General features: G+C 53.2%; 1 protein-coding gene across 1 annotated transcript in view; it reads left to right on the forward strand.

Annotated features, from left to right (window-relative positions):
- LOC140385688 (unconventional myosin-X-like) overlaps positions 1-19,370 on the forward strand; it is a 706,039-nt gene extending 686,669 nt beyond the window's left edge. The window contains exons 31-33 of the mRNA XM_072468099.1: positions 682-824; positions 5,377-5,568; positions 19,165-19,370. Of these exons, the coding sequence (XP_072324200.1) occupies positions 682-824; positions 5,377-5,568; positions 19,165-19,370 (541 nt within the window). The remainder of the gene's footprint in view (positions 1-681; positions 825-5,376; positions 5,569-19,164) is intronic.
- The last annotated feature ends 6,123 nt before the right edge of the window (positions 19,371-25,493 follow it).

Here is a 25,493-nt window from a genome sequence, read left to right on the forward strand (position 1 = left end):
TTTCTCCTCGTATATTGTGGGAATAGTTCCCATACCCCAGTGAGAGTCAGCACCTTCAGGAGAGGAGGGGACCCTGTACCCCAGTGAGAGTCAGCACCTTCAGGAGAGGAGAGGGAGTCTGTACCCCAGTGAGAGTCAGCACCTTCAGGAGGGGGGAGTCTGTACCCCAGCGAGAGTCAGCACCTTCAGCAGAGGAGGGGGAGTCTGTACCCCAGTGAAAGTCAGCACCTTCAGGAGAGGAGGGAGTCTGTACCCCAGTGAGAGTCAGCACCTTCAGGAGAGGAGGGGGAGTCTGTACCCCAGTGAGAGTCAGCACCTTCAGGAGAGGAGCGGGTGCCTGTACCCCAGTGAGAGTCAGCACCTTCAGGAGAGGAGGGGCAGTCTGTACCCCAGACTCAGCACCTTCAGGAGAGGAGGGGGAGTCTGTACCCCAGAGTCAGCACCTTCAGGAGGGGGGAGTCTGTACCCCAGTGAGAGTCAGCACCTTCAGGAGGGGGGAGTCTGTACCCCAGTGAGAGTCAGCGCCTTCAGGAGAGGAGGGGGAGTCTGTACCCCAGTGAGAGTCAGCACCTTCAGGAGAGGAGGGGGACCCTGTACCCCAGTGAGAATCAGCACCTTCAGGAGAGGAGGGGGATATCGGGAGATGAAGATTGTTTTCTAAACAGTGTTTTGTATTTTTAGACCAAACTCATTTGTGATAATCTTGGCGACCCGAGTGATTCACTGTAACTCCGACAGCCCCGAAGAGATGCATCACTGGATATCACTGCTTCACAAATCCAAGCGAGATGCCATTAGTGACGGACAAGAGTTCATTGTTCGAGGTGAGGATTAATGAGGCGGATGGGATAGTGAGGGATAAGGTTTTTAAGCAAGGAAAGATGGACCTTACCAAGAGGTGCGTGTTTGGGGGTCTCCGTTGTGGGGGAAATGGTGACATTGAGTGGGTTTTGTTGGAACAGGAATGTGTCTCCTGATTTGGGAGATTTGCTTCTTGTTTGGTCCTTGGTGTCACTGCGGATATTCCCCTGAAGGGATATCGCGAATGGTGCTGAACATTGTGCAGTCATCCCCAAACATCCCCACTTCTGACCTTATGATGGAAGGGAGGTCATTGATGAAGCAGCTGAAGATGGTTGGGCCGAGGACACGACCCTGAGGAACTCCTGCAGTGATGTCCTGGAGCTGAGATGATTGACCTCCAACCACCACAACCATCTTCCTTTGTGCCGGGAGTGACTCCAACCAGCGGAGAGTTTTCCCCTGATTCCCATTGACTCCAGTTTAGCTCGGGCTCCTTGATGCCAGACCTGGTTAAATGCTGCCTTGATGTCGAGGGCAGTCACTCTCACCTCACCTCTGGCATTCAGCGCTTTTGTCCATGTTTGAACCAAGACTGTAATGAGGTCAGGAGCTGAGTGACCCTGGCGTGACCCAAACTGAGTGACTGCGCCGACAGCCATTCAGAACGGTTCCAGGGGCTCAACTAACCACTCACTCCAAAAAAATGGAAGTAATTTTTGTCACAGTTTGCACTCTGTCACCCGTCAAACCCTCCGCCCCCTTACACACCCATTCCCACTCCCCAACTCCCCCCCTCCCGCCCACTCCCCTTACCCCCCACTCCCCCTCCCGCCCACTCCCACCTCCCGCCCACACCCCCTCTCCCCTCCCCATCACACCCACACCCCCTCTCCCCTCCCCATCCACACCCACACCCCCTCTCCCCTCCCCATCCACACCCACACCCCCTCTCCCCTCCCCATCCACACCCACACCCCCTCTCCCCTCCCCATCCACACCCACACCCCCTCTCCCCTCCCCCATCCCACCCACACCCCCTCTCCCCTCCCCATCACACCCACACCCCCTCTCCCCTCCCCCATCCCGCCCACACCCCCTCTCCCCTCCCCATCCCGCCCACACCCCCTCTCCCCTCCCCATCACACCCACACCGCCTCTCCCCTCCCCATTACACCCACACCCCCTCTCCCCTCCCCCATCCCGCCCACACCCCCTCTCCCCTTCCCCCACCCTCCCACACCCCCTCTCCCCTCCCCCATCCCGCCCACACCCCCTCTCCCCTCCCCCATCACACCCCCTCTCCCCTCCCCATCCCGCCCACACCCCCTCTCCCCTTCCCCCATCCACACCCACACCCCCTCTCCCCTCCCCCATCCCGCCCACACACCCTCTCCCCTCCCCCATCCCGCCCACACCCCCTATCCCCTCTCCCATCCCGCCCACACCCCCTCTCCCCTCCCCATCCCGCCCACACCCCCTCTCCCCTCCCCATCACACCCACACCCCCTCTCACCTCCCCCATCACACCCACACCCCCTCTGCCCTCCCCATCACACCCACACCCCCTCTCCCCTCCCCTCCCCCATCCCACCCACACCCCGTCTCCCCTCCCCCATCACACCCACCACCCCCTCCCCTCCCCCATCCCGCCCACACCCCCTCTCCCCTTCCCCCACCCGCCCACACCCCCTCTCCCCTCCCCCTCCCGCCCACACCTCCTCTCCCCTCCCCCATCACACCCCCTCTCCCCTCCCGCCCACACCCCCTCTCCCCTCCCCATCCCGCCCACACCCCCTCTCCCCTTCCACCACCAGCCGAAACCCCCTCTCCCCTCCCCATCCCGCCCACACCCCCTCTCCCCTCCCCATCCCTCCCACACCCCGTCTCCCCTCCCCCATCACACCCACACCTCCTCTCCCCACCCCCATCCCACCCACACACCGTCTCCCCTCCCCCATCACACCCACACCCCCTCTCCCCTCCCCATCCAACCCACACCCCATCTCCCCTCCCCCATCCCACCCACACCCCCTCTCCCCTTCCCCCATCCCACCCACACCCCGTCTCCCCTCCCCCATCACACCCACACCATCTCTCCCCTCCCCCATCCCACCCACACCCCGTCTCCCCTCCCCCATCCCGCCCACACACCCACTCCCCTTCCCCCACCCGCCCACTCAAATCATTTGAGATTACAAAAGAAAATCAGAGTTTCTGTGAGGGGGGGGGGCGGTTTCTATGGGGTGGCGGGTTTCTGGGGTGGGGGGGTCTGTTCTCGGGGGGTCTGTGAGCGGGGTCTGTGGTGGGGAGGTCTGTGGTGGGGAGGTTTCTGTGAAGGGGGATTCTGTGAGGGGGATTTCTGTGAGGGGGGTTTCTGTGAGAGGGGGTTTCTGTGAGGGGGGGTTTCTGTGAGGGGGGTTTCTGTGAGAGGGGGTTTCTGTGAGGGGGGTTTCTGTGAGGGGGATTTCTGTGAGGGGGGTTTCTGTGAGGGGGGGTTTCTGTGAGGGGGGTTTCTGTGAGGGGTGGGTTTCTGTGAAGGGGGTTTCTGTGAAGGGGGTTTCTGTGAGGGGGGGTTTCTGTGAGGGGGGTTTCTGTGAGGGGGGGTTTCTGTGAGGGGGGTTTCTGTGAAGGGGGTTTCTGTGAGGGGGATTTCTGTGAAGGGGGTTTCTGTGAGGGGGGGTTTCTGTGAGGGGGTTTCTGTGAGGGGGGTTTCTGTGAGGGGGATTTCTGTGAGGGGGGTTTCTGTGAGGGGTGGGTTTCTGTGAAGGGGGTTTCTGTGAGGGGGGGTTTCTGTGAGGGGGGGTTTCTGTGAAGGGGGGTTTCCGTGAGGGGGGTTTCTGTGAGGGGGGTTTCTGTGAGGGGGGTTTCTGTGAGGGGGGGTTTCTGTGAGGGGGGTTTCTGTGAGGGGGATTTCTGTGAGGGGGGTTTCTGTGAGGGGTGGGTTTCTGTGAAGGGGGTTTCTGTGAGGGGGGGTTTCTGTGAGGGGGGGTTTCTGTGAGGGGTGGGTTTCTGTGAAGGGGTGGGTTTCTGTGAAGGGGTGGGTTTCTGTGAGGGGGGGTTTCTGTGAGGGGGTTTCTGTGAGGGGGGTTTCTGTGAGGGGGATTTCTGTGAGGGGGGTTTCTGTGAGGGGTGGGTTTCTGTGAAGGGGGTTCCTGTGAGGGGGGGTTTCTGTGAGGGGGGTTTCTGTGAGGGGGGTTTCTGTGAGAGGGGGTTTCTGTGAGGGGTGGGGTTTCTGTGAAGGGGGTTTCTGTGAGGGGGGGTTTCTGTGAGGGGGGGTTTCTGTGAGAGGGGGTTTCTGTGAGGAGTGGGGTTTCTGTGAGGGCGGTTTCTGTGGGTGGGGTTTCTGTGAAGGGGGTTTCTGTGACGGGGGGTTTCTGTGAGGGGGGTTTCTGTGAGGGGGGTTTCTGTGAGAGGGGGTTTCTGTGAGGGGTGGGGTTTCTGTGAAGGGGGTTTCTGTGAGGGGGGGTTTCTGTGAGGGGGGGTTTCTGTGAGAGGGGGTTTCTGTGTGGGGGGGTTTCTGTGAGAGGGGGTTTCTGTGAGGGGGGGTTTCTGTGAGGGGGGGTTTCTGTGAGGTGGGTTTCTGTGAGGGGGGTTTCTGTGAGGGGGGGTTTCTGTGAGGGGGGGTTTCTGTGAGAGGGGGTTTCTGTGAGGAGTGGGGTTTCTGTGAGGGCGGTTTCTGTGGGTGGGGTTTCTGTGAGGGGTGGGTTTCTGTGAAGGGGGTTTCTGTGACGGGGGGTTTCTGTGAGGGGGGGGTTCTGTGAGGGGGGTTTCTGTGAGGGGTGGGGTTCTGTGAAGGGGGTTTCTGTGAGGGGGGTTTCTGTGAGGGGGGTTTCTGTGAGGGGGGGTTTCTGTGAGGGGGGTTTCTGTGAGGGGGGTTTCTGTGAGGGGGGTTTCTGTGAAGGGGGGTTTCTGTGTGGGGGGGTTTCTGTTAGAGGGGGTTTCTGTGAGGGGGGGTTTCTGTGAGGGGGGGTTTCTGTGAGGTGGGTTTCTGTGAGGGGGGTTTCTGTGGGGTGGGGGGTTTCTGTGAGGGGGTCTGTGTTGGGGGGGTCTGTGTGAGGGGGATCTCTGTGAGGGGGGTCTGTGTGGGGGGTGGTCTGTGTGAGGGGTCTGTGTGGAGGGGGACGGGGGGGGTTCTGTTGGAAGGGGTCTGTGAGGGGGGGTCTGTGTGAGGTGGGGTCTGTGTGAGGTGGGGTCTGTGAGGGGGGTCTGTGTGGAGGAGTTTCTGTTGGGGGTTTCTGTTGGAGGGGGTTTCTTTTGGGGGGTCTATGAGGGGGGTTTCTGTTGGGAGGTCTGTGAGGGATGGTCTATGTGGGGGGGTCTGTGAGGGGGGGGTTTCTGTTGGGGGGGTCTATGTGGGGGGGTCTGTGGGGGGTGTCTGGGGGTAATCTGTGTGGTGGGGTGTCTGTGGGGGGGAATCTGTGAGGGGGGTGTCTGTGGGGGGGGTGTCTGGGGGGTAATCTGTGTGGTGGGGTGTCTGTGGGGGGGAATCTGTGAGAGGGGTGTCTGTGAGGGGGGGGTGTTCTGTGGGAATGCAGTCTCCTGTTCTTACCCCCCCCCCCTGTTGTTTTCCAGGTTGGCTCTACAAGCAGATGGGGAGCAATACGAAAACCTCCTCACTGAAACTGAAGAAGCGCTGGCTTGTGCTGAACAATAACTCGCTGGATTATTACAAATCTGCAGAACGCACTTCCAGGCTGGGGACTTTGGTGTTGAACAGCCTCTGCTCTGTTACCCAGCCCAATGACAAATCCTTCCGAGAAACAGGTATGAAAAGGATCTATATTCATCACCGGTCCACACATCGGGTCTCTGCCAACATTCAATGTTATTGTGACCCTTCCACAGTATCAATGTCCAGCAATATTACCCCTGGAGTATCAGTGTTTGCAAGAATGTTACGCCCACAGCAATAATGCCCAGGAATGTTACCCCCAGAGTTTGGATGTCTATTAATGACCTAGACGGGAATGTGGGGGTATGATCAGTAAGTTCACAGATGACACGAAGATTGTTGGTGAATATCGAGGAGGAAAGCCTAACATTACAGGTTGATATAAATGGACTGGTCAGACGGGCATAACAGTGGCAAATGGAATTTAACCCTGAAAAATGTGGGGAAGAGTTTTGGGAAGACTAACAAGGCAAAGGAATACACAATGAACGGTAGGACGCTAGGAAATGCAGAGGACCAGAGGGACCTTGGGGAATATGTCCACAGATCCCTGAAGGCAGCAGCACGGGTAGATCAGATGGTTAAGGAGGTAGATGGGATTCTTGCCTTTATTAGCTGAGGCATTGAATATAGGAGCAGAGAGGTTATGCTGGAGCTGTATAAAACACTGTTTAGGTCACAGCTAGAGTACTGTGTGCGGTTCTGGTCACCACACTATAGGAAGGAAGTGATTTCACTGGGAAGGATGCAGAGGAGATTCATCAGGATGTTGCCTGGGCTGGAGCGTTTCAGCTGTGAAGAGAGATTGGATAGAATCATAGAATGTACAGTGCAGAAGGAGGCCATTCGGCCCATCGAGTCTGCACTGGCCCTTGGAAAGAGCACCCTACCCAAGCCCATACCTCCACCCTATCCCCATAACCCAGTAACCCCACCCAATCTTTTTGGACACGAGGGGCAATTTAGCTTAGTCAATCCACCTGACCTGCACATCTTTGGACTGTGGGAGGAAACCGGAGCACCCGGAGGAAACCCACGCAGACACGGGGAGGATGTGCAGACTCTGCACAGACAGTGACCCAAGCCGGAATCGAACCTGGGACCATGGAGCTGTGAAGCCACAGTGCTAACCACTGTGCAACCGTGCCACCCGATAGGCTGCAGTTGTTTTCCCTGGAGCAGAGAAGGCTGAGGGGGGAAGTGATTGAGGTGTATAAAACTCTGAGAGACAGAGATAGGGAGGATTGGAAGGATTGGAAGGAGTAAACTTGCTCAGAATATAAAAACAGATAGTAAAAGTTTCTACAAATACATAAAACAAAAAAGAGTGGCTAAGGTAAATATTGGTCCTTTAGAGGATGAGAAGGGAGATTTAATAATGGGAGATGAGGAAATGGCTGAGGAACTGAACAGGTTTTTTGGGTCGGTCTTCACAGTGGAAGACACAAATAACATGCCAGTGACTGATGGAAATGAGGCTATGACAGGTGAGGACATTGAGAGGCTTGATATCACCAAGGAGGTCGTGATGGGCAAGCTAATGGGGCTAAAGGTAGACAAGTCTCCTGGCCCTGATGGAATGCATCCCAGAGTGCTAAAAGAGATGGCTAGGGAAATTGCAAATGCACTAGTGATAATTTACCAAAATTCACTAGACTCTGGGGTGGTCCCGGCGGATTGGAAATTAGCAAACGTGACACCACTGTTTAAAAAAGGAGGTAGGCAGAAAGCGGGTAATTATAGGCCAGTGAGCTTAACTTCGGTAGTAGGGAAGATGCTGGAATCTACTATCAAGGAAGAAATAGCGAGGCATCTGGATGGAAATTGTCCCATTGGACAGACGCAGCATGGGTTCATAAAGGGCAGGTCGTGCCTAACTAATTTAGTGGAATTTTTTGAGGATATTACCAGTGCGGTAGATAACGGGGAGCCAATGGATGTGGTATATCTGGATTTCCAGAAAGCCTTTGACAAGGTGCCACACAAAAGGTTGCTGCATGGCAAAAGATGCATGGCATTATGGGGAAAGTAGTAGCATGGATAGAGGATTGGTTAATTAATAGACAGCAAAGAGTGGGGATTAATGGGTGTTTCTCTGGTTGGCAATCAGTAGCTAGTGGTGTCCCTCAGGGATCAGTGTTGGGCCCACAACTGTTCACAATTTACATAGATGATTTGGAGTTGGGGACCAAGGGCAATGTGTCCAAGTTTGCAGACGACACTAAGATAAGTGGTAAAGCAAAAAGTGCAGAGGATACTGGAAGTCTGCAGAGGGATTTGGATAGGCTAAGTGAATGGGCTAGGGTATGGCAGATGGAATACAATGTTGACAAATGTGAGGTTATCCATTTTAGTAGGAATAACAGCAAAAGGGATTATTATTTAAATGATAAAATATGAAAACATGCTGCTGTGCAGAGAGACCTGGGTGTGCTAGTGCATGAGTCACAAAAAGTTGGTTTTCAGGTGCAACAGGTGATTAAGAAGGCAAATGGAATTTTGTCCTTCATTGCTAGAGGGATGGAGTTTAAGACTAGGGAGGTTCTGCTGCAATTGTATAAGGTGTTAGTGAGGCCACACCTGGAGTATTGTGTTTTGGTCTCCTTACTTGAGAAAGGACGTACTGGCACTGGAGGGTGTGCAGAGGAGATTCACCTGGTTAATCCCAGAGTTGAAGGGGTTGGATTACGAGGAGAGGTTGAGTAGACTGGGACTGTACTCGTTGGAATTTAGAAGGATGAGGGGGGATCTTATAGAAACATATAAAATTATGAAGGGAATCGATAGGATAGATGCGGGCAGGTTGTTTCCACTGGCGGGTGAAAGCAGAACTAGGGGGCATAGCCTCAAAATAAGGGGAAGTAGATTTAGGACTGAGTTTAGGAAGAACTTCTTCACCCAAAGGGTTGTGAATCTATAGAATTCCTTGCCCAGTGAAGCAGTAGAGGCCGGGGCATTGAGTATAAAAATTGGCAAGTCATGTTGCAGCTGTACAGGACCTTAGTTAGGCCTCATCTGGAATATTGCGCACAATTCTGGTCGCCACACTACCAGAAGGATGTGGATGATTTGGAGAGGGTACAGAAGCGGTTTACTAGGATGTTGCCTGGGATGGAGGTCGTTAGCTATGAGGAGAGGTTAGAAAAAGGAGAGGGGTGCACAGTAGCATTGTGGTTAGCGCAATTGCTTCACAGCTCCAGGGTCCCAGGTTCGATTCCGGCTTGGGTCACTATCTGTGCGGAGTCTGCACGTTCTCCCCGTGTATGCGTGGGTTTCCTCCGGGTGCTCCGGTTCCCTCCCACAGTCCAAAGATGTGCAGGGTAGGTGGATTGGACATGATAAATTATCCTTAGTGTCCAAAAATTGCCCTTAGTGTTGGGTGGGGTTCCTTGGTTATGGGGATAGGGTGGAGGTGTGGACCTTGGGTAGGGTGCTCTTTCCAAGAGCTGGTGCAGACTCAATGGGCCGAATGGCCTCCTTCTGCACTGTAAATTCTATTTTAAAAATTTTAAAAACTCGGTCTGTTCTCACTGGAACGACGGAGGTTGAGGGGCGACCTGATAGGGGTCTACAGGATTATGAGTGGCATAGACAGAGTGGATAGTCAGATGCTCTTTCCTAGGGTAGGAGAGTCAAGTACCAGGGGACAAAGGTTTAAAGTGCGTGGGGAAAAGTTCACTGGGTTAATCCCAGAGCTGAAGGGGTTGGATTACGAGGAGAGGTTGAGTAGACTGGGACTGTACTCGATGGAATTTAGAAGGATGAGGGGGGATCTTATAGAAACATATAAGATTATGAAGGGAATAGATAGGATAGATGCGGGCAGGTTGTTTCCACTGGCGGGTGAAAGCAGAACTAGGGGGCATAGCCTCAAAATAAGGGGAAGTAGATTTAGGACTGAGTTTAGGAGGAACTTCTTCACCCAAAGGGTTGTGAATCTATAGAATTCCTTGCCCAGTGAAGCAGTAGAGGCTCCTTCATTAAATGTTTTTAAGATGAAGATAGATCGTTTTTTGAAGAATAAAGGGATTAAGGGTTATGGTGTTCGGGCCGGAAAGTGGAGCTGAGTCCACAAAAGATCAGCCATGATCTCATTGAATGGTGGAGCAGGCTCGAGGGGCCAGATGGCCTACTCCTGTTCCAAGTTCGTATGTTCTTGATTGTTTCCCCTCAGTAAAGGGGTAAATAATGAGGAGACATGAATTTAAGTTCAGGGGCAGGAAGTTTAGAGGGAATTTGAGGAAAACCCAGAGGGTGTTGGGAATCTGGGACTCGCTGCCTGGGAGGTGGAGGCGGGAACCCTCACAACTTTTAAGAAGCATTTAGATGAGCGATTGAAACGCCGCAGTATACAAGGTGAGAGACCGAGTGCTGGAAAATGGGATTAGAGTACAGAGAAATATACATAGAAAATAGTAGCAGGAGGAGGCCATTCGGCCCCTCGAGCCTGCTCCACCATTCATTCTGATCCTGGCTGATTATCAAGTTCAATACCCTGATCCCGCCTCCCCCCCATATCCCTCGATCCCTTTATCCCCCAGAGCTATCTCTAATTACCTCTTGAAATTACACAATGTTTTGGCCTCAACTACTTTCTGTGGGAGTGAATTACACAGATTCACCGCTCTCTGGGTGAAGAAATTTCTCCTCACCTCAGTCCTAAAATGAAATGAAAATCGCTTATTGTCACAAGTAGGCTTCAAATGAAGTTACTGTGAAAAGCCCCTAGTCGCCACATTCCGGCGCCTGTTCGGGGAGGCTGTTAAAGGTTTACCCCTTATCCTCAGACTATAGAACATAGAACATTACAGCGCAGTACAGGCCCTTCGGCCCTCGATGTTGCGCCGACCTGTGAAACCAATCTAAATCCCATCTACACTATTCCCTTATCGTCCATATGTCTATCCAATGACCATTTCAATGCCCTTAGTGTTGGCGAGTCCACGACCGTTGCAGGCAGGGCATTCCACGCCCTTACTACTCTCTGAGTAAAGAACCTACCTCTGACGTCTGTCTTATATCTATCTCCCCTCAATTTAAAGCTATGCCCCCTCGTGCTAGACATCACCATCCGAGGAAAAAGGCTCTCACTGTCCACCCTATCCAATCCTCTGATCATCTTGTATGCCTCAATTAAGTCACCTCTTAACCTTCTTCTCTCTAACGAAAACAGCCTCAAGTCCCTCAGCCTTTCCTCATAAGATCTTCCCTCCATACCAGGCAACATTCTAGTAAATCTCCTCTGCACCCTTTCCAATGCTTCTTTTGTGAGGACCACGAAGAATCCAGCACGGGTTTTAAGGATACAAAGTAATAACATTTATTTACTATAACATATATACATAACAGTAGCAGTAACTTCCCTTGCTACACACTCCCTTCCTGCTGGTTCCTGAACTGGCCAGCTTATTTATACTAGGAGTTTACTAGTGGTTTCTCCGCCCCCCTCATTGGGGAAGCTCATACTCCCACAGGATTGTGGGATTGTCATTAGTCCCCAGCCAATGGTAAGTAGGCAGGTTATAACATCCCTCCCCCGCAAAGTCCAAGGAATCCACCGAAGACCCTGGCGAAGGAGGGCGTCGGACTCGTTTGGCCGCAGGCCGGACACCATTTGCACGCGGCGCTGGATCAGGCGGCGTGTAACGAGACGGAGACCGGCGCTTCCGTGATGAACGGCGCAGTTGTACATCCACGGCCCGTGGACCCGAGGATTCCCCCTCTGATGCATCCAGTGTCTCCATCTCGGAGTCAGAGTCTGCTGCCTCCGTCATGTCAGCGTCTCTGTCTCCATTCGGTTCTGTAACGACCTGCGCAGGCTTCGAGTGAGGCACCAGTGGAAGATTGTGAGGACTACCTTCCCTTGTCTCTGGTCTCTGCGGCTGTAGAAATGAGCTCCGGGGGCGGGGAATCTTTTGAGGGGATAGTCTTCTGGACCGAACGTGGTCTACATGTTTTCGCTGGAGACGACCCTGGGCTTGCACTTGGTACGATATAGGGCCCGTTTGGCGAAAGATTACCCCAGGAACCCATTGGGCACCACCAGCAAAATTCCGCACGAATACTGGGTCACCGGGCGCAAACTGCCGAATCGGACGATGCCGAGACAATCCCGGTCCCTGCCGTTCTTGTGTGCGGCGTACTTTTGCGCCAATGTCCGGGAAGACCATACTAAGGCGGGTGCGAAGTCTCCGGCCCATTAGGAGTTCTGCGGGAGCTACCCCAGTCACTTCATGGGGGGTGGTCCTGTACGTAAACAAAAAGCGAGCCAGTCTCGTGTCCATTGATCCGGAAGACTGCTTCTTTAGGCCTCTTTTGAATGTCTGCACTGCGCGCTCTGCCAACCCATTTGAAGCCGGGTGGTAAGGGGCAGTGCGGATATGGCGGATGCCGTTCATCTTCGTGAACCTCGCAAACTCCTCCCTGGTGAATGGAGTGCGGTTATCCGTGACCAGCACCTCGGGGAGGCCATGCGTGCTAAACGATAAACGCATTTTTTCAATTGTTGCGCAGGGCGTTGTCCCCTGCATCTTATGCACCTCTAGCCATTTGGACTGGGCGTCAATTAGTAGAAGGAACATGGATCCTTGAAAAGGGCCTGCGAAATCTGCATGCAAGCGTGCCCAAGGCCGACCTGGCCATTCCCAGTGATGTAGGGGCGCGGCCGGCGGAAGCTTCTGATGCTCCTGGCAAATGGAGCAGTTTTGGGCCACCTTCTCAATGTCGGTGTCGAGGCCTGGCCACCAGACATAACTCCGGGCCAACATTTTCATTTTGGTCACACCTGGATGCCCATTGTGCAAGTCTCTTAGTATCAGCTCCTGGCCTTTTTCCGTGACAATCACACGCGTCCCCCACAAGAGGATGCCGTCTTCCACGCTGAATTCTGACAGCTTGGAGGAAAATGCCCGCAACTCGCCTGGGAGCTGTCTATGCTGCCCACCATACAGGACTATGTGCCGAACCTTTGACAGGACTGGCTCCGTCTGGGTCCACTCACGGATCTGTGATCCCGTGACAGGCAAGGTGTCCATAAAATTTAGGGTTGCAACCACCTCACCGGTCGTGGGGGTCAACATGGGGCCGGTCGATAAGGGCAATCGGCTCAGTGCGTCAGCATTTGCTATCCGCGTTCCTGGTTTGTGCTCCAGAGAATACTCGTATGCAGCGAGCAACAAAGCCCAGCGTTGGATCCGTGCGGAAGCAATGGGCGGTATTGGCTTATTCTCTCTGAAAAGTCCCAGCAGGGGCTTATGATCAGTCACGATAGTGAAGTGGCGGCCATACATGTACTGATGGAAGCGTTTCACCGCAAAAACCACTGCCAGGCCCTCCTTCTCGATCTGCGCGTACTTTTTCTCCGCTGCAGTCAATGTGCGGGAGGCGAAAGCTATCGGTTGCTCGGCCCCGTTCTCCACCTTGTGGGACAGGACGGCCCCAATACCATACGGGGATGCATCACATGTGACGAGCAAAGGCTTTCCAGGATCATAGTGGGTTAGCAACCCAGACGACGACAATTGTTGCTTTACCCGCCGGAAAGCGGTTTCTTGCGGCTGACCCCAAACCCAGGTGTGATTTTTCTTTAGCAGCAGGTGTAAGGGGGCCAGCACCGTTGCCAGATTGGGGAGGAACTTCCCGTAATAGTTTACGAGACCGAGAAAAGAACGAAGATGTGAAGTGTCAGCCGGGGCGGGGGCCTGTTGAATTGTACGCACCTTCTCTGCGACGGGGTGCAGACCTTCGCAGTCCACCCGATAACCTAGGTAGACTACTTCTTTTTCCTGAAATACGCACTTTGTGCGACGTAAACGGACTCCAGCCTCCGAAAGGCGTCTAAGGGCAGCCTCCAGATTTTCCAAATGTTCCTGCTCCGACGTCCCTGTAATCAAAACGTCATCTAAGTAGACAGCGACACGCGGTAAACCTCTCCAAATGCCCTCCATAACACGTTGAGAAATTGCGCAGGCAGAGGATACTCCAAAGGGCAACCGTGTATATTCATACAGGCCCCGGTGTGTATTAATCGTTACATGTGGTTGGGAGGCAGGGTCCAGCTCCAACTGCAGGTAGGCGTGACTCATATCTAATTTTGTGAACGAGAGTCCACCTGCAAGTTTCACGTAGAGATCCTCTATGCGAGGCATTGGATATCGGTCGAGTCGGGAAACCGTATTCACTGTAAGTTTATAGTCGCCACACAAGCGAACTGTGGCATCTGGCTTCATTACAGGTACAATTGGTGCTGCCCAGTCAGCAAAACGGACGGGCCTGATAATACCCAAACTCTCCAAACGAGTGAGTTCCCCTTCTACCTTCTCGAGCAAGGCCTAAGGCACTGGGCGCGCCCGGAAATAGCGCGGCGTGGCTCCTGGTTCAACTTGGATACGGGCTACGGCCCCTTTTATTTTCCCCAAACCAGGCTGGAATACATCTGGGTATCGTCCTAGCACCTCAGTCAACCCTTCAGAGACTGTTTGGAGGATGTGCTGCCATTGCAACCGCAAATGGCGCAACCAGTCCCGGCCCAACAGGCTGGGCCCATGGCCACGCACTACGATAAGTGGGAAACGCCCCTCCTGGCGTCCATAAACAACAGGGGTCATTGTAGTTCCTGCAATGTCCAATGGTTCCCCCGTGTAGGTGGCCAACCTGGCCTGTGAGTCAGTTAGTGTAAGGGTCTGTATACCCTGCTTGATGCGGTCGAATGTCCTCTGGGAGATCACGGAGACCGCTGCGCCAGTATCCAACTCCATCTCCAGCGGGTGGCCATTGACCCGTACGGTCACCTTAATGGGGGCCACACGGGGAGCTGCCACACAATGCAGCTGCAGGCAGTCATCCTCCGTCTCCACGTCCTCAGGAGTAGTCGCCACAGGTTCATCCACATGGAAGGTACGGCCTCTGGGATGGCCCCAGTTACGGCACCTGGGCTGGTCCCAGTTTCGGTCGGAACGACGGCGCCTCTGGCCAGGACCACTGTCCGCGACGGGGTCGGTGCCTACAAGTCTGACACGGACATGGCTCCTCATCCATTGGCTCTGGAGAAGGCTCCCTTCGGGGAGGAATGTCCGATGACCACTGGCGACGGTCCGGACGTTGCCTCGCCCAAGGTACCGCAGGAGTGCGGGGGGGACGTTTTCGGACGGAAGGGGTTGCGCCCCAAGGCATGCACTTCCATTCCCTGTAGCTCCTGCACTCCTCGTTCTGCACTCTCTCGGGACAATACTATTTGAATGGCCTGTTGAAAAGTCAATGTTGGCTCCGCTAACAACTTTCTCTGGGTGGCCGCATTGTTAATACCGCAAACCAAACGGTCACGTAACATTTCTGACAAGGTCTCACCATAGTCACAGTATTCCGCAATCCCGCGTAGCCTGGATAAAAAATCGGCAAGGGATTCTCCAGGGGTCCTCTCAGCGGTATTAAACCGGTAACGCTGGACTATCGTGGACGGGGTTGGGTTAAAGTGTTGCCCCACTATATTCACAAGTTCATCAAACGTTTTGGTGTCCGGCGCAGCTAGGTACGTAAGGCTCCTAATCACCCCAAACGTATGCGGCCCGCAGGCGGTGAGCAATATGACCACCTGGCGCTCGTTTTCAGTGATGTTGTTTGCCCGGAAATAGTAATGCATCCGTTGTGTGTACTGGTTCCAGCTTTCCAGCGCAGCATCAAAAACATCCAAACGTCCGTACAGAGGCATGGTGTAATAGAAAACAACTTACAACCTGTATCCAACAAAAATCCAGGGAGGTGGCTTCAGCAGTGTAGACAGCTATTCACTTTTACCTTCGTCGCCAGTTTTGTGAGGGCCACGAAGAATCCAGCACGAGTTTTAAGGATACAAAGTAATAACGTTTATTTACTATAATAATATATACATAACAGTAGCAGTAACTTCCCTTGCTACATACTCCTTCCTGCTGGTTCCTGAACTGGCCAGCTTTATTTATACTAGGAGTTTACTAGTGGTTTCTCCGCCCCCCTCATTGGGGAAGCTCATACTCCCACAGGATTGTGGGATAGTCATTAGTCCCCAGCCAATGGTAAGTAGGCAGGTTATAACAGCTTCCACATCCTTCCTATAATGCGGCGACCAGAATTGCACGCAATACTCCAAATGCGGCCGCACCAGAGTTCTGTACAGCTGCAACATGACCTCCCGACTCCGGAACTCAATCCCTCTACCAATAAAAGCTAACACACCGTACGCCTTCTTAACAACCCTCTCAACCTGGGTGGCAACTTTCATTGATCTATGTACATATACACCGAGATCTCTCTGTTCATCCACACTGCCAAGAATCTTACCATTAGCCCAGTACTCTGTCTTCCTGTTATTCCTTCCAAAATGAATCACCTCACACTTTTCTGCATTAATCTCCATTTGCCACCTCTCAGCCCAGCGCTGCAGCTTATCTATGTCCCTCTGTAACTTGTAACATCCTTCCGCACTGTCCACAACTCCACCAACTTTAGTGTCATCTGCAAATTTACTCACCCATCCTTCTATGCCCTCCTCCAGGTCATTTATAAAAATGACAAACAGCAGTGGCCCCTAAACAGATCCTTGTGGTACACCACTAGTAACTGGACTCCAGTCTGAAAATTTCCCATCAACCACCACCCTTTGCCTTCTTCCAGCTAGCCAATATCTGATCCAAACTGCTAAATCACCCTGAATCCCATGCCTCCGTATTTTCTGCAGTAGCCTACCGTGGGGAACCTTATCAAACGCTTCACTGAACTCCATATACACCACATCAACTGCTTTACCCTCATCCACCTGTTTGGTCACCTTCTCAAAGAACTCAATAAGGTTTGTGAGGCACGACCTACCCTTCACAAAACCGTGTTGACTATCTCTAGTCAAATTATTCCTTTCCAGATGATTATACATCCTATCTCTTATAAACCTTTCCAAGATTTTGCCCACAACAGAAGTAAGGCTCACTGATCTATAGTTACCGGGGTTATCTCTATTCCCCTTCTTGAACAAGGGGACAATATTTGCTATCCTCCAGTCTTCTGGCACTATTCCTGTTGACAAAGATGACTTAAAGATCAAGGCCAAAGGCTCAGCAATCTCCTCCCTAGCTTCCCAGAGAATCCTAGGATAAATCCCATCCGGCCCAGGGGACTTATCTATTTTCACACTTTCCAGAATTGCTAACACCTCCTCCTTATGAACCTCAAGCCCTTCTAGTCTAGTAGCCTGAATCTCAGTATTCTCCTCGACAACATTGTCTTTTTCCTGTGTGAATACTGATGAAAAATATTCATTGAGCTCCTCTCCTATCTCCTCGGACTCCACGCACAACTTCCCGCTACTGTCCTTGACTGGCCCTACTCTTACCCTAGTCATTCATTTATTCCTGACATATCTATAGAAAGCTTTTGGGTTATCCTTGATCCTACCTGCCAAAGACTTCTCATGTCCCCTCCTGGCTCTTCTTAGCTCCCTCTTTAGGTCCTTCCTAGCTAACTTGTAACTCTCGAGTGCCCTAACTGAACCTTCATGTCTCATCTTTACATAAGCCTCCTTCTTCCTCTTGACAAGTGCTTCGACTGCTTTAGTAAAGCATGGTTCCCTTGCTCAACCACTTCCTCCCTGCCAGACAGGCACATACTTATCAAGGACACGCAGTAGCTGTTCCTTGAACAAGCTCCACATTTCCATTGTGCCCAATGAAATTAAAGTCCCCCATAACAACTACCCTGTTGCTTTCGCTCCTATCCAGAATCATCTTTGCAATCCTTTCCTCTACATCGCTGGAACTTTTCGGAGGCCTATAGAAAACCCCTAACAGGATGACCTCTCCTTTCCTGTTTCTAACCTCAGCCCATACAACCTCAGTAGACGAATCCTCATCAAACGTCCTTTCTGCCACCGTAATACTGTCCTTGACGAACAATGCCACCCCTCCCCCTCTTTTACCTCCTTCCCTGAGCTTGCAGAAATATCTAAACCCCGGCACCTGCAACAACCATTCCTGTCCCTGCTCTATCCATGTCTCCGAAATGGCCACAACATCGAAGTCCCAGGTACCAACCCATGCTGCAAGTTCACCCACCTTATTCCGGAAACTCCTGGCATTGAAGAAGGTACACTTTAAACCACCTTCCTGCAAAGAACAAAGAACAAAGAAATGTACAGCACAGGAACAGGCCCTTCGGCCCTCCAAGCCTGCCGGTACACTCCTGCAACTTTGAAACCTTACTCATGACCTCACTACTCTCAACCTCCTGTATACTGGAGCTACAATTCAGGTTACCAAGCCCCTGCTGAACTAGTTTAAACCCTCCCGAAGAGCATTAGCAAATTTCCCCCCCAGGATATTGGTACCCCTCTGGTCCAGGTGTAGACCATCCCGTTTGTAGAGGTCCCACCGACCCCAGAATGAGCATCAATTGTCCAGAAATCTGAAACCCTCCCTCCTGCACCATCCCTGTAGCCACGTGTTCAACTCCTCTCGCTCCCGATTCCTTGTCTCGCTAGCACATGGCACGGGTAACAACCCAGAGATAATAACTCTGTTTGTCCTAGATCTAAGTTTCCACCCTAGCTCCCTGAATTCCTGCCTTACTTCACTATCCCTTTTCCTACCTATGTCGTTGGTACCTATGTGGACCACGACCTGGGGCTGCTCCCTCTCCCCCTTAAGGATCCCGAAAACACGATCCGAGACATCACACACCCTGGCACCTGGGAGGCAACACACCAACCTCGAGTCTCTCTCGTTCCCACACAATCTCCTATCTATCCCCCTAACTAAGGAGTCTCCAATGACTAATGCTCTACTCCTCTCCCCCCTTCCCTTCTGAGCAACAGGGACAGACTCTGTGCCAGAGACCTGTACCCCATGGCTTACCCCTGGTAAGTCCCCCCCCCCAACAGTATCCAAAGCGCTCGGCACTCGTGGGGTCTCCCAGGGGATTGGAAGCCCCCAGCTGCCTGCTCTTTGGCAGGATGGGGGCCTGGCACTGGAAAGGTGCCTGGTTGGCATTTTCTGTGCGGGTGCGATTGTGCACTGCTGGGTGTTGGGGGGGGGGGGGGGGGGGGGGGGGGGGGGGGGGGGGGGGGAATGGGGGAACTACCCATAGTGCATTGGGGCTTGGGGGGGGTCGGGGGTCACGCCTGGGCTTCGGAGACGGCGTCCCGATCTCTCGCTACACTGGAGTCCCGGCGAGTGGAGCTCCTCGGTGTAGAAAACGGTGCTTTGTGCGGTCTCGGCCGTGCGTCCCCACTGAGGCCCCTTATTTAATGTGGGTGGCGTTGAATAGCTTTGTGTTTCTTGGTGCTGTGAGCACGGGAAACATGCAACTACATGCATTCGCTGTGGGGCTTAATAATAAGTACGTTGGAGGCTGAGGTCAAAGATTTTTAATCAGTAAGGGAATCGAGGGTAATGGGGATAAGTCGGGACAGTGGAGTTGGAGATTATATCAGAGCAGTGATGATCTGATTGAATGGGAGAGCAGACTCAATGGGCCGAGTAGCCTACTTCTGCTCCTCCATCGCTATTGGTGTGTCCAGGACTGTTACCCCTGGAGTATCCGCATGTAGTCAGTATTAGTGCAGTAATAGTCTGTAATTGGTGCCTCCCCATCCATGACCCTCTCTCCACCCCCTGCCCCCACCTTCTAACAGTGAGACCTCATTTCTGACCCTTTGCTGCCTCCAGGTTACTGGCACTTTGTCATCCACGGCAGGAAACACTCGTATCGATTTTATACCAAGTTCCTGAACGAGGCAATGCGCTGGACATCGGCCATTCAGAATGTCATTGACAACAAGGTTCCCATAGAAACACCAACCCAGCAGCTGATTCGTGACATCAAGGTAAGGACAACCAATGACCAGCGGATGCCGACTGGGTCAGAGTGCTAACCCATCGCTCAGTGCTCATTGGTCAGACACTGGATCTAATGAAAGTTCAGCGACTGGGAGCTGGTGCCTGAAGCAGCCAAACGCCCAATGGCAGTGCTGACACACTGGATCCCATCTCCCAGAAACCAATGGAAAGATTCATCAGATTGGACGGCAACTGACACAGAAATTCACCCAACCACAGAGTGTACGTGTGTCAGGTTGTCCTGTGTGTGTCTCAACGGGCCTGAGAGTGTGAGCGTGTGAATGGGAGCATGTGTGTGAGACAGCATGTCTGTATGAGTGTGAGCACGCGTGTGTGTGTATGTGTGCGTGAGCATGTGTGTGCAAGAGAATGTGAGCATGTCAGAGTGTGAATGTTTAGCACAGGGCTAAATCGCTGGCTTTTAAAGCAGGCCAAGGCAGGCCAGCAGCACGGTGTGTGAGCAGGTGAATGAGAGCGTGTGAATGTGAGCGTGTATGAGTGTGAGTGTGAAAATGCGTGTGTGTGTCTGTGTGACTGAGAGCATGTGCATGTATGTGTGCATGTGTGTTTGTGTGTGTATGAGTGTGAGAGTAAGTGTGTATGTGAGTGTGTGCGTGTATGTGTAAGCTTCTGTGAGCTTGTGTGTATGAACACGTGTTTGTATGTGTACATGTGTGTGTGTGCACGCAACAGTGAGCGTGTGTGAGTATGAAAGTCTCTGAGTGTACGTGTTTATTTGTGTATTTATGTGTGTGTGTGTGTTAATGAGTGTTAGCACATGTGTGTTAGCATGCAAGAGTGTGAACATGAGCTTATATGTGCGTGTGTGCGTGTGAGCGTGTCTGTGTGAGCGCGTGCGTGTGAGCGTGTCTGTGTGAGCGTGTCTGTGTGAGCGTGTCTGTGTGAGCGTGTCTGTGTGAGCGTGTCTGTGTGAGCGTGTCTGTGTGAGCGTGTCTGTGTGAGCGTGCCTGAGTGAGCGTGTCTGTGTGAGCGTGTCTGTGTGAGCGTGTCTGTGTGGGCGTGTCTGTGTGAGCGTGTCTGTGAGCGTGTCTGTGAGCGTGTCTGTGAGCGTGTGCGTGTGAGCGTGTCTGTATGAGCGTGTCTGTGTGAGCGTGTCTGTGTGGGCGTGTCTGTGTGAGCGTGTCTGTGAGCGTGTCTGTGAGCATGTGCGTGTGAGCGTGTCTGTATGAGCGTGTCTGAGCGTGCCCGTGAGCGTGTCTGTGAGAGCGTGTCTGTGTGAGCGTGTCTGTGTGAGCGTGTCTGTGTGAGCGTGTCTGTGTGGGCGTCTCTGTGTGAGCGAGTCAGTGTGAGCGTCTCTGTGAGCGTGTCTGTGAGAGCGTGTCTGTGTGAGCGTGTCTGTGTGAGCGTGTCTGTGTGAGCATGTCTGTGTGAGCGTGTCTGTGTGGGCGTGTCTGTGTGAGCGTGTCTGTGAGCGTGTCTGTGAGCGTGTGCGTGTGAGCGTGTCTGTATGAGTGTGTCTGTGTGAGCGCGTCCGTGAGCGTGTCTGTGTGAGCGTGTCTGAGTGAGCGCGTCTGTGTGAGCGTGTCTGTGAGCGCGTGCGTGTGAGCGTGTCTGTGAGCGTGTGCGTGTGAGCGTGTCTGAGTGAGCGCGTCTGTGTGAGTGTGTCTGTGAGTGCGTGCGTGTGAGCGTGTCTGTGTGAGCGTGTCTGTGTGAGTGTGTCTGTGTGAGCGTGTCTGTGTGAGCGTGTCTGTGTGAGCGTGTGTGTGAGTGTGTCTGTGTGAGCGTGTCTGTGTGAGCGTGTCTGTGAGTGTGTCTGTGTGAGCGTGTCTGTGTGAGCGTGTCTGTGTGAGCGTGTCTGTGTGAGCGTGTGTGTGAGTGTGTCTGTGTGAGCGTGTCTGTGTGAGCGTGTCTGTGTGAGCGTGTCTGTGTGAGCGCGTCTGTGTGAGCGTGTCTGTGTGAGTGTGTCTGTGTGAGCGTGTCTGTGTGAGCATGTGTGTGAGCGTGTCTGTGTGAGCGTGTCTGTGTGAGCGTGTCTGTGAGCGTGTGCGTGTGAGCGTGTCTGTGTGAGCCTGTCTGTGTGAGCGTGTCTGTGTGGGCATGTCTGTGTGAGCGTGTCTGTGTGAGCGCGTCTGTGTGAGCCTGTCTGTGTGAGCGTGTCTGTGTGTGCGTGTCTGTGTGAGCGCGTCTGTGTGAGCGCGTCTGTGTGAGCGCGTCTGTGTGAGCGTGTCTGTGTGAGCGCGTCTGTGTGAGCGTGCCTGTGTGAGCGTGTCTGTGTGAGCATGTCTGTGTGAGCGCATGCGTGTGAGCGCATGCGTGTGAGCGTGTCTGTGTGAGCGTGTCTGTGTGAGCGTGTCTGTGTGAGCGTGTCTGTGTGAGCGTGTCTGTGTGAGCGCATGCGTGTGAGCGTGTCTGTGTGAGCGTGCCTGAGTGAGCGTGTCTGTGTGAGCGTGTCTGTGTGAGCGTGTCTGTGTGAGCGTGTCTGTGTGAGCGTGTCCGTGTGAGCACGTGAGCGTGTCTGTGTGAGCGTGTCTGTGTGAGCGTGTCTGTGAGCGCGAGCGTGTCTGTGAGCGCATGCATGTGAGCGTGTCTGTGTGAGCGTGTCTGTGTGAGCGTGTCTGTGTGAGCGTGTCTGTGTGAGCGTGTCTGAGCGTGTCTGTGAGCGTGTCTGTCTGAGCGTGTCTGTGAGTGTGTCTGTGTGAGCGCGTCTGTGTGAGCGTGTCTGTGTGAGCGTGTCTGTGTGAGCGTGTCTGAGTGAGCGTGTCTGTGTGAGCGTGTCTGTGTGATCGTGTCTGTGTGAGCGTGTCTGTGTGAGCGTGTCTGTGTGTGCGTGTCTGTGTGAGCGCGTCTGTGTGAGCGCGTCTGTGTGAGCGCGTCTGTGTGAGCGTGTCTGTGTGAGCGTGTCTGAGCGTGTCTGTGAGCGTGTCTGTGTGAGCGTGTCTGTGAGTGTGTCTGTGTGAGCGCGTCTGTGTGATCGTGTCTGTGTGAGCGTGTCTGTGTGAGCGTGTCTGTGTGTGCGTGTCTGTGTGAGCGTGTCTGTGTGAGCGCGTCTGTGTGAGCGCGTCTGTGTGAGCGTGTCTGTGTGAGCGTGTCTGTGAGTGTGTCTGTGTGAGCGTGTCTGTGAGAGCGTGTCTGTGTGAGCGTGTCTGTGTGAGCGTGTCTGTGAGTGTGTCTGTGTGAGCGTGTCTGTGAGAGCGTGTCTGTGTGAGCGTGTCTGTGTGAGCGTGTCTGTGAGTGTGTCTGTGTGAGCGCGTCTGTGTGATCGTGTCTGTGTGAGCGTGTCTGTGTGAGCGTGTCTGTGTGTGCGTGTCTGTGTGAGCGCGTCTGTGTGAGCGCGTCTGTGTGGGCGTGACTGTGTGAGCGTGTCTGTGTGAGCGTGTCTGTGTGAGCGTGTCTGTGTGGGCGTGTCTGTGTGAGCGCGTCTGTGTGAGCGCGTCTGTGTGGGCGTGACTGTGTGAGCGTGTCTGTGTGAGCGTGTCTGTGTGGGCGTGTCTGTGTGAGCGTGTCTGTGTGAGCGTGTCTGTGTGAGCGTGTCTGTGTGAGCGTGTCTGTGTGAGCGCATGCGTGTGAGCGTGTCTGTGAGCATGTCTGTGTGAGCATGCCTGATCGAGCGTGTATGAGTGAGTCTGAGTGAGTGAGTCTGTGTGAGTGAGTCTGTGTGAGTGAGTCTGAGTGAGTGAGTCTGTGTGAGTGAGTGAGTCTGAGTGAGTGAGTCTGTGTGAGTGAGTGAGTCTGTGTGAGTGAGTCTGAGTGAGTGAGTCTGTGTGAGTGAGTCTGAGTGAGTGAGTCTGTGTGAGTGAGTGAGTCTGAGTGAGTGAGTCTGAGTGAGTGAGTGAGTCTGTGTGAGTGAGTCTGAGTGAGTGAGTCTGAGTGAGTGAGTCTGAGTGAGTGAGTCTGTGTGAGTGAGTGAGTGAGTGAGTCTGTGTGAGTGAGTGAGTCTGTGTGAGTGAGTGAGTCTGTGTGAGTGAGTGAGTCTGTGTGAGTGAGTCTGTGTGAGTGAGTCTGTGTGAGTGAGTCTGAGTGAGTGAGTCTGAGTGAGTGAGTGAGTCTGTGTGAGTGAGTCTGAGTGAGTGAGTCTGAGTGAGTGAGTCTGAGTGAGTGAGTCTGTGTGAGTGAGTGAGTGAGTGAGTCTGTGTGAGTGAGTGAGTCTGTGTGAGTGAGTGAGTCTGAGTGAGTGAGTCTGAGTGAGTGAGTCTGAGTGAGTGAGTCTGAGTGAGTGAGTCTGTGTGAGTGAGTCTGTGTGAGTGAGTATGTGTGAGTGAGTGAGTCTGAGTGAGTGAGTCTGAGTGAGTGAGTGAGTCTGAGTGAGTGAGTGAGTCTGAGTGAGTGAGTCTGTGTGAGTGAGTCTGTGTGAGTGCGTCTGTGTGAGTGAGTCTGTGTGAGTGAGTCTGTGTGAGTGAGTCTGTGTGAGTGAGTCTGAGTGAGTGAGTCTGTGTGAGTGAGTCTGTGTGAGTGAGTCTGTGTGAGTGAGTCTGTGTGAGTGAGTGAGTGAGTGAGTCTGTGTGAGTGAGTCTGTGTGAGTGAGTGAGTCTGAGTGAGTGAGTCTGTGTGAGTGAGTCTGAGTGAGTGAGTCTGTGTGAGTGAGTCTGTGTGAGTGAGTCTGAGTGAGTGAGTCTGTGTGAGTGAGTCTGAGTGAGTGAGTCTGTGTGAGTGAGTGAGTCTGTGTGAGTGAGTCTGTGTGAGTGAGTCTGTGTGAGTGAGTCTGAGTGAGTGAGTCTGTGTGAGTGAGTGAGTCTGTGTGAGTGAGTCTGTGTGAGTGAGTCTGTGTGAGTGAGTCTGTGTGAGTGAGTCTGTGTGAGTGAGTGAGTCTGTGTGAGTGAGTCTGTGTGAGTGAGTCTGTGTGAGTGAGTCTGTGTGAGTGAGTCTGTGTGAGTGAGTGAGTCTGTGTGAGTGAGTCTGAGTGAGTGAGTCTGAGTGAGTGAGTCTGAGTGAGTGAGTCTGTGTGAGTGAGTCTGTGTGAGTGAGTCTGAGTGAGTGAGTCTGTGTGAGTGAGTGAGTGAGTGAGTCTGTGTGAGTGAGTCTGTGTGAGTGAGTCTGTGTGAGTGAGTGAGTCTGAGTGAGTGTGTGAGTGAGTCTGAGTGAGTGAGTCTGTGTGAGTGAGTCTGTGTGAGTGAGTCTGAGTGAGTGAGTCTGAGTGAGTGAGTGAGTCTGTGTGAGTGAGTCTGTGTGAGTGAGTGAGTCTGTTTGAGTGAGTCTGTGTGAGTGAGTCTGTGTGAGTGAGTCTGTGTGAGTGAGTCTGTGTGAGTGAGTCTGTGTGAGTGAGTCTGTGTGAGTGAGTGAGTGAGTCTGTGTGAGTGAGTCTGTGTGAGTGAGTGAGTGAGTCTGAGTGAGTGAGTCTGTGTGAGTGAGTCTGTGTGAGTGAGTCTGAGTGAGTGAGTCTGTGTGAGTGAGTCTGTGTGAGTGAGTGAGTGAGTGAGTCTGTGTGAGTGAGTCTGTGTGTGTGAGTGAGTCTGTGTGAGTGAGTCTGTGTGAGTGAGTCTGTGTGAGTGAGTGAGTCTGAGTGAGTGAGTCTGTGTGAGTGAGTGAGTCTGTGTGAGTGAGTCTGTGTGAGTGAGTCTGTGTGAGTGAGTCTGTGTGAGTGAGTCTGTGTGAGTGAGTGAGTCTGAGTGAGTGAGTCTGTGTGAGTGAGTGAGTCTGTGTGAGTGAGTCTGTGTGAGTGAGTCTGTGTGAGTGAGTCTGTGTGAGTGAGTCTGAGTGAGTGAGTCTGTGTGAGTGAGTGAGTCTGTGTGAGTGAGTCTGTGTGAGTGAGTCTGAGTGAGTGAGTCTGAGTGAGTGAGTCTGTGTGAGTGAGTCTGTGTGAGTGAGTCTGTGTGAGTGAGTCTGAGTGAGTGAGTCTGAGTGAGTGAGTCTGTGTGAGTGAGTCTGTGTGAGTGAGTGAGTCTGTGTGAGTGAGTGAGTCTGAGTGAGTGAGTCTGTGTGAGTGAGTCTGTGTGAGTGAGTCTGAGTGAGTGAGTCTGAGTGAGTGAGTCTGTGAGTGAGTGAGTCTGTGTGAGTGAGTCTGTGTGAGTGAGTCTGTGTGAGTGAGTCTGAGTGAGTGAGTCTGTGTGAGTGAGTCTGTGTGAGTGAGTCTGTGTGAGTGAGTCTGAGTGAGTGAGTCTGAGTGAGTGAGTCTGTGTGAGTGAGTCTGTGTGAGTGAGTCTGTGTGAGTGAGTCTGTGTGAGTGAGTCTGAGTGAGTGAGTCTGTGTGAGTGAGTCTGTGT

Source organism: Scyliorhinus torazame, chromosome 2, assembly GCF_047496885.1.
Source record: "Scyliorhinus torazame isolate Kashiwa2021f chromosome 2, sScyTor2.1, whole genome shotgun sequence".
In the NCBI taxonomy this organism is placed as follows: domain Eukaryota; kingdom Metazoa; phylum Chordata; class Chondrichthyes; order Carcharhiniformes; family Scyliorhinidae; genus Scyliorhinus; species Scyliorhinus torazame.